Raw genomic sequence first — 12,558 nt, forward strand, 5'->3', positions numbered from 1 at the left:
TCCTGGCAAGTTGCTTATGTTGAAACTAGTCTGTTAAGGCTTGGGTAACACTTTACTTTGAAAGTCATCAATTCTCACTTTGTCTAAGGCTTCAAGTAAGTGAAGGGGGCTGAACTAGATGATTTCCAAGTTTCCTTTCTAAGATACTTAACTTTCCTAGTTTAGGAACTCACTTATGGTGGTGCACAAATTACTCTGGACAAGCAATAATTCTGATATAGTTTCATTATGTGATAGTAATAGTCATATGTGCATAAGCTTCACCTGACACAGACTCAGACCTTGACCAAATAAAACCAGATTTCTCTACTCTTATCTCTTTCCTATCAGTTGGGTGCTAGATTTTGTGTCGTACTGATATGTTTCATTTTTCTCTTTTGTTGTATTTTTAATTCTGTGGTTAAGTCTTCTAGAGCTGTAGCTTTTTAGAGAACACACTTCAGTTACTCTTAGAGATACTGCAATCAGTGTCATATATTCAGGTATGAGAAGGTCTCAAGTGTTCAGTTTAAAATGAAAAACTAAAACTATTGCTGCAAAACAACCTAAGTAATCTTCGGAAAACATGAAAAATCCTTCACAAGGACCTGGCATCTGGAGGAATTGTTATTGAATCCTCTACAGTGGAGTGTCAAGTTTCTTGAAATTGGAAGACCAGCAAGATGACTGAGAGAAAAAGTAAAACAGCAGCTGCTGATATGAAGGAAAAAAATGCTCCTCATGGGCAAAACAACACAAAGACTGAAGAAAAGTAATGTTAACTGACGAAACTCATTCTTTCACTCAATGTTATGCCAAAACTGTCAGAAATTGTCCAGGTAAACCTAAGATTTAGGTATCTTCATCAACTGTAAAATGTTCATTCTCTCTCCCCTAAACTCCCCTCCTCCCTCCCCCCAAAAAATCCTTGTTGGGGATTTTTCTTTGCAGTGGCCCTGTAAGTCTTGTTCCTTAGTGGGAATTATGAATCCTGATAAATGCATCAATATTTTGAGAAGCAGAATTATATCTGATATTAGAAATTCCTAAATGGAAATGGAATATTGCACATGCTCTTCACCATGCCACATATAATTAAGAAATTTGTCCAAGAGATGGAGATAAACATGTTTTAGTTGTTTGGGAAATTGTTTGATTTAAACCCCTTTGAAAAATATATGGATTCTTCTCAAGACTAACCATATCAATAGCAGAATTAATGTCCAGTATGATAAAAGTGTAGTTTCATGATGAAGAATTAAAGAATGTGTCAAGAACTTGTGCACTCAAAACAAAATTGTATAAAACAAGTGATTATAGCAAAAGGACACACTGAATATTAAAAGTATGTTAAATAAAGAGGTTTTTGGCTTATTATATTATTTTACTTTGTTTCACTCAAATTTGACCAGAATGGAACCTGCTTATACCCAGCTGTCACCAACTGTTCCCCTGCCATCCAGCTGGTCTCTTGCCAAAGTTCAAGCTCTTATTTCAAATAGGGTAGTTATTGTATTAGCTTATGCTCTAATTCACTTAAATGGCTGCATATGATAAAAAAAACTCATTCTGGCTTAGAGAAGGCATCAAGGAGAGCAACTGGTATATACAATGAAGGTCATCACATTTTAAAGGAATGCTGGTCTCTTTGAGACAACAGTAAGATACACTAAGTTGGTTACAAATCAGAAACTTCTTAGTGAAGATTTTCAAGGTTTAACTACCTTACTGTAAGTGCTATCTTAATGGAAGTATCAAGCCACAGTCATACGCCAGAGAAACTGTACACACAATGTAATAGAAAATGAAAAGGGCAATTAAAAGTTTCAGTCTTGAAAAAACAGTTATGACATTTTAAGATTCTCAGCATTTAGGATGGGGGAACCAAAGCTGGAATGCTAAACAGAGCTAGTCAATTAAATGTACTAGCATAAGTATAGTCAGATTTTGAACTTACTCTCCTGGCCCATATATATTATAGATGTGGATACCTTTAACATAAAACAGCTGGCCTGATTGTGGCATGAATAGATATCTGATCTTGACTTGTCCCACTCTATCTCTAAGGGAGACTGTGATTTCTGCCTTTGTGCACTATCCCCAAAAAGGATATTATGTCTACCACATCTTGAATATTGGTAATGTAGGAGTATGATATTTTGGGGGTTTAAGATAAAAGTTACTTTCCTTTATCACTCTCAGAGACGGGATAACAGTCAGCTTATGCTCACCAGCTTGGCTGGTCCCAACAAACACTTGGTACACAAAAGACAATCATAAATGCTTAGTAAGCCCCTTTATCATAGTAAGCAATAAATGGAAATCCAGCAAAGTTTTACAGATTAGAGTAGGTGAAAGGCTATTTGAGCAGATGAATTCTTCGCTGGTAGATAAAAATGTTGACTCAATTAGGGATAGAATGATCTCACCAGGGAAGCATGTCCTTGGCAGTCTCTAGGGTAGCAGGCACTGGGAACCCAGGGACATGTTGGTGGACAGCTTCTCTATATGCTTGTGGCTCCAAAGAGATCTTTTGCTCACCACTCCAAAGGTACTCAGCATTGCAGGCTCACTAGTCTTTCATATCTCTTCCTTCCCTACCCCTCCCTGCAAGTATGCAGCACCTGCTCCAGGCTTAGGTAGAAGTGGGGTTACATTAGTATATACTAAGACAAAAAATATGACTTACTATTCCACCTCTGCAAGCATTTTCTATGAACCAAGATCTATACTTTAGAACCATATCTAAGTGAAGTTTAGTGCCAAGATCATCTCAATGACATGACAATGTATAACAAATGACAACATAACACATACAATGCACATTGGGTAAAGCCCTCTCTCTCTCAGAATCCATGAAAATTGAGATAGCAAATCATAGAATGATAGGGGAAGAAACTTTAGAAATCATCTAGGACCTGGTCCAATTCTGTCCTCCTTATTATAGATGTGAAAACTCAAGCTCAGAGAAGTTTTATGTGATTCAGGGTCATATGGTAGAAGTGGAACTAGAACACAGCTCTCCCAATTTCTGATCTAATGCTTTTTCTAATCTGAGTCATGATGAAAAAAACCACTACCTTTTAAATAAAACATCATGCAAGAGTATATCTTCAGGCCCACAATGTGTAACAGAGTGCTGGATTTGGAATCAAAAGACCTGGATATGTATCCCACAATTTTCTTATCTGTAGAATAAAGGGGATTGGACTAGGTAAGCTGTAAGGTCGATTCCAGTTCTGCATTTATGCTAACAACTCAATGGGTATGAACAATAAGACTAAGTGATAGTTCAGAACTAGTATAGTTAGGAAGAGCTTAAAACTTGGGGACTTCATAGTATCCCATTTCCCAACGTGATAAAGAGAAGTCAGATAAGGCAGAACAGAGTAAAACCACAGCTTTGAAAACTGGAAGAAAATTTGGAAGTTGTTTATAATCTAATTTCATATATAGTAAAAAACAACTCTTCTTAAAGCATTCCTGAAAACTGGTCATCTATCCTTTCCATCTTACATTACCATTTGTCATTCATTTTGTTGTCTGTTAAAATTGCTTTGCTATTTAATTTTCCACATAGTTGTACTATTTCCCCAATCAAATTTTAAGTTCCCTGAAGAAATATCTTATACTTCTTTGTATCTACTGCAGGGCCTGGAGTCCATAGCAGGTGCTCAATAAAGAACTATAGGTGGATCTTGATTGACAATTAAACAACATTCCTTCCAGGCTATGACACAAAGGAAATGCCATATGACTAAAGGAGAAAAAGCCAGGTCAAGTTTAGTCTATATGTTTACAAGGCAGGATAGGAAATTTAAACCTTGTTAATAAAACTTTAAACATTGGTTAATAAAACTATCATGATAAAAAGAGTTGAAGAAAAGACTGTTATCTGTTAGCACCCCTACCCTGACTCTGATCACAGGTATGATTTCCCAACAGTCCTCTGACCTCCCCTGGCTACAATGAATGCCTGTGGGCTCAGAGCTACCCAGGCTAAGAAGGTAGTACCTTTGACTGACTTGGATTCTGTACCGTGTCCTTGACTCACTGACTTCCTTAGACGAGACTGCTTGCCTACTACAGTAAATAACTAGTAGATTAGATCTAGAGAATCTAATTTTTCTCCCCAATTGTGACTCTCCTAGCTAACTAGATTCCCTGGTAGCCTAAATTTCGTGGTGATATCAACAACTCCTTCATGTGGGCCAGGAGTAACTTCAATAAATGTTTAGAATTTTTTTTCACTACTTTCTACCCTTTAAAATGTTCATGAGTGCAACATGATGTACACTCTTAATGTAGTTGGTAGTAAAAATACTGTTTATGCAGTGGCATGAGTAGTCTTCAAAGAGGAGGATGTGACCTGACCCCAAAGTCTTTGTGACTGACTTTTCTCACAACAGTCAAACATGGGGTATATCTTCAAAACCACCAGTACCTATCCCGCTCTCCAAACATTATTCCCTCCATTCTGTCCCTTTTTCCACAGTGCAAACTTCCAACCATCCCCTCTGAGATCAACGTCCCAAAAGCAGCTTTCCAAGTACTATTGGGAAAATCTGCCTTTCCCTTTCCTCCAACATAACCAACCCCTTCCTCCAAGATCATCTCATGGTTATAGCAGGTATCCCTTAGGGAGAGCTCTGGACTTCTGAGTAGTGACCAGAAAAAGCCCCATCTTCCCCTGTTCATTTTGAGTGGGACAAAGTAAATCAAACAAGATGAATAGGTGAGGATGGTTGTGAGAGCTTGTCTACCTCATTATCTTTCCTGAAAAAACACTTTTCTAAACTTCCCTATTACTGCTTACAGTATCGTCCTTCTCTCAGTCATTCAGGTTAACAACCTTGACTCTTCGCGCTCCCTCAACTCACATATCCAATCATTTGCCAAATCTCGTTTCTGCCTAAATATCTCTCATATCTATCCCATTCTTTTTTTCTACACTCACAAAGCTACCCCTTTACTTCAGAAATTTATCACCTCACCTAGACTTCTGAATAGCCTAACTGGTCCCTCCAGTTCTCTCCTGTCTCCAATACCACCAGCAAAAGTGACAAAACTCATTTCCTAAAACACAGGTCTTACAATGTCACTCTTCTATTCAATAAAGTCCAGCAGTTCCCTATTGACTCTAGGATCAAATAGTTTTAATCTTTATCTCATCTTTTAAATATTTCTGTGTGTTTTATAATGTAATTATCAGTATAGAAGCATACACGTATTTTATGAATAAGTATAACCATAATGGGCTCAAAAATGTTTGGAAACCAATAGCTTAGTGGACAGAGAGATTACCTCAACTCAGAAAGACCTAAGCCTAAATCTGACCTCTATAACCTACTGGTACTTAAAATCTCATTGCTTCAGGTGGCTCCAATCTGCATTGGTACAGGGAGTTTCAAAAATCACAAGTCTGCTGAATAGGTAACCAAGACCCTTTTCTCCTTACCATGAATTTATTTACTCTGATAGCTTCAATCGCCAACTCTATGTGGATGACTGCCAAAGCTTTAATTGCCAGGCTCAATTCCTTTGAGAACACAAGTCCTACATGTCTGACTACTTGCTGATTTCAACCTGGAGGTCCTATTACACCTCAAAAATCAAAACTGAATAATATAATCCCCTGTGCTTCTACTTAACTTCTCTATTTCTGTCCATGGTACCACCATCTTCTCAAACATTAAATTTCAGGCCAATATGACTTTTTCTTCTCTACATCTAATCAGTTATCTCTGTAATCAGCTATAAGTGATCTGTCCTGCCTCAAATTTCTAGGACTTTGCTTAGATCTTCTCTTCATACTAGTTTACAAGTTATTTTGATTTTATTTATTTATGTATCTGTCTTGCCTCACTGAATTACTTCTTTTGTACTTCATCTTAGAATGGAGGTAACCCTAAGCCAACACAATTTAAGCTCTGATAGGTCCCACACCAAACTGGAAAAGCTTTGATTATATAATGAAGAATAGATCTAAGGATTTTCCTAACTGAATTTGGAAAGGCTCATAATCAGGTTGGACACTATACGATAATAATTGCTATTGTTATTAATATTGCCACAAGACACTATAGCATGGAGGGACTCCAACCTGCTTTGGTGGTAGTTAACACCCACAAAGATGAAATCATAAATCTTTTCCAATTTTCCATGTCATACCTATGATAGATTTCTTGGAAGCAGAGACTGTTTTAATGTCTCATTCCTTCTGTTTCACTGGCACACCTTTAATGTTTGTTGAAGGGAATACTGTTGACTTTTTGAATACATGTGTACTAGTAGCTTTGAAAAGTTTAAAAAGTTATTGTTATTAAATTCATTCTGTAGAGAAAACTGATCATTTAGTATAACATACTCATCTGTCTCTAAACTAATTCTATTTTTCCAATATAAAATTGTAATAACTTATTTTAGAATTCTTTAGCATAGTACTCATTTAAAACCTACCATTATAATAAAAGTTTATCTTCCCCAAATTATCAAAAGTTTCTATTTAACTCTCATTTTTAAAGAGGTATATCATCTTGAGCCCTGTTCCAAATTATTCTAACCCTAGATTTCTGAAATCATCAATTTGCAAGAAAATATTACAATCCCAATGGCCACTGAATGAATTGCTACTAGAACTTTTCACACTAACTGGCAAAAAAAAAAAAAGACAACTTAACAACAAAAAATTCACCAAGACACTGACAAAACTCACAAAAATTGATTGTTTTATTGCACCATGATCTTGGCAATATCTGAGGCTACCGAGCACCCTTCAGCTGGAGGTGCAAAATACAAGTAGATGACAAATCTATCCACGCACATACATTAGAGATTATACAACCATTAAACATGAGACTTTAAAAACTGTCAAAATGAAGTCCAGGTTAATAAAACAAGGTAATCAATAGTAATTTATCTGTGAGTGACACTATACCTTATCACTCAAAGGGGTAGAGTCTTTACCGTACAGATCACACTCCACCTCACTTACCTCCTAAATGCAAAGTTAAATAAAATCCATATTCCAAGTCAACTGAATGACTGCTATTATAAAAGCTATGTATATACATATATATGTATGTATATGTCTGTATGTATAGATATTTATATGTGTGTGTATATATATATATATATATATATATATGTAAATATGTACATGTCACTCTAGAGTTGGTATGAAATTATATTTGGGCACTATCCCTTCCCTCTCCCAATTTGGTTAATCATTTTTTATAAAAGGAAATGGCTAGTCTACATTCAGTCTACATTTGGACAGTGATAAAATGCTTTGGAAAGTCATACATCTATTTTCAAAGACTACGGGGAAAAGATGTCATAACTGTAGTATGGAAGGGATATATGAGGAGTTTAGGAGTAAGAAATGGGGTGTGTGAGGGAGGGGAAAAAAAGACGATATTATGCCAGTAGATGACTTAAATTTTCTTTTTCAACTATAGGACATTACAAGGAAATGGCTTGGGAGATAATCTGTGGAGGAGTACATTTCAACATAAGGAAGAAGTGATTATTGAAAAAAAAAAGCAGCTGCTTCTCCTCCATCATGGCAATAGATAATTAAGCCACAGGAACACTGATGACTGCTTCTTCTTTTCATGAGAATGAAGTATAAATTGACATTCAGAAATCTGCACTCTGAGAGGATAGCAAAAAATCCCCTAATTAGCATTAGCAAACCCTACAATTCTGTTTTCGCAAGACTTGAAGTAACTAATGAGGACAGACCACATGTATTATTATTCTCAAATATAGCTGCTTAATAAATGATTGTTGAATGAATGAGCCCATTTAAAAATAAAGGTCTACAATGCTGACAATTCCCCCAAAGCAGGTTCTGTCTACAGTGAACACTGAAACCCCAATTAAGGTGATAGCAGAGTGTAAGGCAAAGTTAAATTAAAAGAAAGTGGCACAAACATAAATAACAGGAGGTCCTGTGCAAAATAATCACTTGTTGGAAAGAATCTAAATCACATATAGATTTTCTATTTGATACCAAATGTGAAATTTCTATCACCTTCTTCCTACCTATAGTGGAAGTTATGTTTTCTTAAAATGCTAAATAAACTGAGTTTTCCATACTTCTCAAACTCCTAATGTTGAAGGCACAATAAATAATACTGGGTATAGTCTAAACCAAGGGTTTCTATGAACAGTATCAAAATGGAAAATATTTTACCACTGGCTTGGTAATAAGTATATTTTCTTACATCAACTACCAAAATAAAATAGAAGAGTTTTACCCCCCAAGACCACCACCTCCATGGATCACTGCAGCTGTAAGGTAAACTACATCACAGTCACACTGGAGCAAGAAAAACAGCATACTTAGAAGCAAAGAACAGATAATTCCAGCTCATTACAAGTTCAGACTGCAGAAAATCGGCTTTTTACTCTATGAAGGTATCAATAGCAGCAATTTTCAAGGAAAAAGAGAAGTATTAACTAAAGCCTCCATTCCAAAGGAGAAATGCTGCAGTATTCCTGCTTAACTGCAGCAAGATGAACAGGAGAGGCATAGACAAGTCACTCAAGTTCAGAGAAATGCCAGCTCCACACCCAAAAATAAAAACAGTGTAGCGAAAGCATACAAAATGCCAGCAGCTGTAGTGCAGATGATTTTTCACCATGAAAGTGTGAAATTTCAGGTGTGTTCCTGACCAAGTTTTCTTTAGGATACAATGGAAGGAGGTACTAGTTTCCATTAAACTACCTAATCCATCCCCTCATCTTGCACCTTTATACATACCAGTAACCTAGATCTCCTTTGGCTGCATTGTTGTTGCTGTGGAAGAATCTCTATCTTACATTCAATTAATAAACTAGATTCAGTCCACACCCTGAGCCCACTGAACTGCCACCTTTACAGTACTATCAGATGCTGGCTTTTCCTACAGTCCGTTTTTGCAGTCACCAAGACTCTAGACCTTAAAATCTTTCCTTTTTGTAAAATAATGGTCCATAAGACTATTCCAGGATGATCAGTAACAGAAGCAGAGGGAGATGTCTCCTGCCAAGGTAGTTTCACAGTGTAAATACCCTTGGAGTAGCAGGGTTATTTAAGGTCCACAACAACTGTTCTTGAGATCCAACAGAGAGGCATCTACAGCTCACAGAGTGATACTTTTTTTTCCTGGAAGCTGTGGAAGAAAGAATTAATTGATAAATTAACAGGCATTTATTAAGCTCCTAATATTATGTATTATTTTAAGTACTAGGGATAAAAAGGTAAAAGCAAGGCAGTCAAGAGTTTAAAATCTACTCAATGGATACAACATGTTCACAGATAAGTGAATATGTTATCAATACAAGATGAATACAAAACAAGTACACAGTGATCTGAAAGGAGTGGAGGTGGGCAGAATAAGTAAAAGCACCAACATTAGAATTAGAAAAGCCCTCTTAAAGGGATTCCAGAAGAGGAGAGCAGGGTAGCCTGTGAAAAGACAAGTGGGCCACTTAGGCAGAATGGTTGAGTACATGAGTATGTCCTATCAGCCTGGAAAGAGAGGTAAAAGGGACAATTTAAATTATATGAAATTAAAGTTTTTTTAATCAACAAAACCAATGCAGATAAAATTAGGAGAGAAGCAGGTACATGGGAAAAATCTATGCAACATGTTTCTAAGATAGTTTCATTTCTAAGATATACAGGGAACTAACTGAAATTTATAAAAAAGCTATTTCCCAGTTGATAAATGGTCAAAAGAGATGAACAGGAACTTTTCAGAGGAAAAAATCTAAATGCTCCAAATCAGAGTTGTCAAACACGTAGTCCACTGCCCACAGTGTAAATATGTGGTTTTCTAAGTCAATATGCAAACTGCAGGGGGAGGGTGGGGGGGAGTCTTTAAATACTGCTTTTTCCTATTTCTCTTTAGTATGACAACACTGCTCTAATTTATTAAAAATTAGAAAAATGCAAATTAATACAACTCTAGGGTTTCAATTCATATTCATCAGATCAGTAAAGTGACAACAAAGGAAAACAACAAATACCGGAGGAGCTGTGGGAAAACAGGCATATTAATGCATGCATGGTTGATGGAGCTATGAACTGACCTTGCCATTCTGGAAAGCAATCTGGAATTATATTTAAAAAGCTATTAAACTGTGTATACCCTCTGACCTAGTAGCAACACTGTTAGTTCCATACCGAAAAGAGATGAAATAAAAAGGAAAAGGATGCGTACATAAAAAAATATTTATAACAGCCTTTTCTCTGAGATAGCGAAGAATTGGAAACTGACAGGGTGCCTGTCAAGCTGGCTAAACAAGTCATGGTACACGTATGTGACAGAATTCTACTGTCCTATAAGAAATAATAACTGAGATAGTTTCAGAGAAACCAGGGAAGACTTTATATGAACTGATGAAGGGTGAAGTAAGTAGAACCAGGAGAACAATTTATACAATAACAGCAATGTTGTAAAGACAAATAACTCTGAAAGACTTAGGGACTGCTCAACTTAATGACCAACCACAATTTTAGAAGACCTAAGATGAAACATGCTACCTACCTCCTCACAGAGAGAGGTAATGAACTCACAGTACAAACTGAGACATAATTTTTGAACATAGCCAATAAGGACATTTGTTTTGCTTCATTACGTTTGTGTGTGTGTGTGTGTGTGTGTGTGTGTGTGTATGTGTGTATGTGTGCGCACACATGTGCTCGCTCGCATGCAAATGTATATGTGCCTATACAATACACATATGTATATATACACCCACAGTGTGTATATACTCACATGTGTATATACATGTACGTAACACACAGGATATTACATATACATGTATATAACAGGGGTTTTATTTTTCTCAGAAGAGGGGGAAGGTTAGATGGAGAGCATATAGATCTGAAAATAAAGTAAAATTGAATTTTTAAAAAGCCAGAAAAGAGTTTGTATATTATCTTCAAGGGAAGTCACTGAAGGTTCTTAAGCAGGGATGTAACATGGTCAGACCTGCACTTCAGGCATACCAGGGATATGGGACTGGAATTCAGGAAAGAAATGAAGGCTAAATATGTAAATTTGGGAGTTAATTGCATAGAGATAACTGAACCTACAGGAAATGAACCTACAAGAAAAGTTCAGACCAGGACAGAGCCCTGGGGTAGGACACATTTATGTGAAGGGATACGAATATGACCTTGCAAAGAAAACAACCATGACAGAACAACATCATGAAAACCTGGGAAGGAGAAGGTACTCAGAAAAAGGGGAGTGGTCACAACATCAAATCCTGCAGACAGGTAAAAAAAAGATGAAAACTGATAAAACAGCAAAGGATTTAGCAATACAGGGATCATAAGTGACCTTGTAGAGTACAGTTTTAGTCAAGTGATAAAAACAAAAACTAGATTTCAAGGGGCTGAGAAGTGAGTAAAGGATGAATAAGTAAAAAGGAGAGGCTCCTCCATGGAAGGTTTATTAGGATGAGGAGATCTGGGCATGTTTGAAAGTAGCAGGGAAGGAGCCATTGGATCAGGAAAGGTTAAGAATTAGAGAGAGAGTGGAGGCAAGGTGCCAAACACAAGGATAAAGGAGCTAAGTCTCCCCTGAGACTAGAGGTGGGGCAGGGATACTGCAGAAATGATTTGAAGTATGGAACTGGGAAAGAAAAGGAGCTTGAGAAAGACGCCCTCAGTGTTTTCAGTTAAGTGTGAGAAGAGGTCCCATAGTCAGTAGCAGCACACATTAAAGCTATTAAATTTCAACTTCACTTCATCTTTCCCTGCGTTATAGTCTACCAACAGATGGAACAAATGTATATCTCAACAGCTGAAGAAATGAGATGTGATCCTTTCTTCAGGTTACTAGTACAACATTCAAAAACAAGTTGAGTTTCTAAGATATTTCAAATTTACCTTTCTTAGTAGCAGCAGGGTTCAGCGGCGGTAGCTAAGGCTTGTAACCTTAGCTGGATGGGTCACAGACCAAAAGTTCCGCCTGCTCTGAAGTTTCTGGAAGGCATTGAAGTTTCTCCTCTTCTCTCGCTTGAACTTCTTTGTTTTCTTTTCCTGGAAGAGAAAGACATAGAAGTCAAAATCTCACAAAGCACAGCCACCAAATCCCATCATGGTTTTTTCATTAGGCTAATTTCAAGTTCCCCCTATTTACCAGATCTGGACTTAGCTTCACTGTACTCACCAAAAAACATCAAGCAATTAAGGTTTTCTATAACACTTGGAATATATTTTAAAAATACATAATCAGACCCATATTCCCAGCCATGTCTTACCTTCCCAGAGTCAAATTCTTTGTCCCAGTCATCGATCACTGTCTCATTCTGGGCCATTCTTCTATATTGAATGGCATCCTGACTGATGGCTGACACCTCACCATCCCATGTCAAAACTACAAATGGAGACATAGCTGTCAATACTTAGGTAGGCTTAGCTAACTCAGAAACCTAAGTTTCTAATTCACCAAGTGGCATAATGCACTCTTCTCATCACTTGCTACTGGCAAAAGTGATTCTTTTAGCATTTATTGGCTCAACTAATTCTTTTGGGAAGTCCTTTTAGTCAGTAACAACAACAGACCATGGCAG

The 12,558-nt window shown here is 36.9% G+C and overlaps 1 protein-coding gene across 4 annotated transcripts in view; it reads right to left on the reverse strand.

Annotated features, from left to right (window-relative positions):
* Positions 1-6,690: 6,690 nt before the first annotated feature.
* USP36 (ubiquitin specific peptidase 36) overlaps positions 6,691-12,558 on the reverse strand; it is a 38,990-nt gene continuing 33,122 nt past the window's right edge. For 3 of the 4 annotated variants that reach the window (XM_072645182.1, XM_072645180.1, XM_072645181.1), the window contains exons 19-21: positions 12,247-12,362; positions 11,873-12,025; positions 6,691-9,140 (exon numbers count right to left, since the gene is read on the reverse strand). In XM_072645182.1, coding sequence (XP_072501283.1) covers positions 11,894-12,025; positions 12,247-12,362 — 248 coding nt within the window. In that variant the 3' untranslated portion in view covers positions 6,691-9,140; positions 11,873-11,893. Of the gene's footprint in view, positions 9,141-11,872; positions 12,026-12,242; positions 12,363-12,558 lie in introns of those variants that run through there. The other variant, XM_072645183.1, reaches the window with a different exon arrangement.

Source organism: Notamacropus eugenii, chromosome 2 (assembly GCF_028372415.1).
Source record: "Notamacropus eugenii isolate mMacEug1 chromosome 2, mMacEug1.pri_v2, whole genome shotgun sequence".
In the NCBI taxonomy this organism is placed as follows: domain Eukaryota; kingdom Metazoa; phylum Chordata; class Mammalia; order Diprotodontia; family Macropodidae; genus Notamacropus; species Notamacropus eugenii.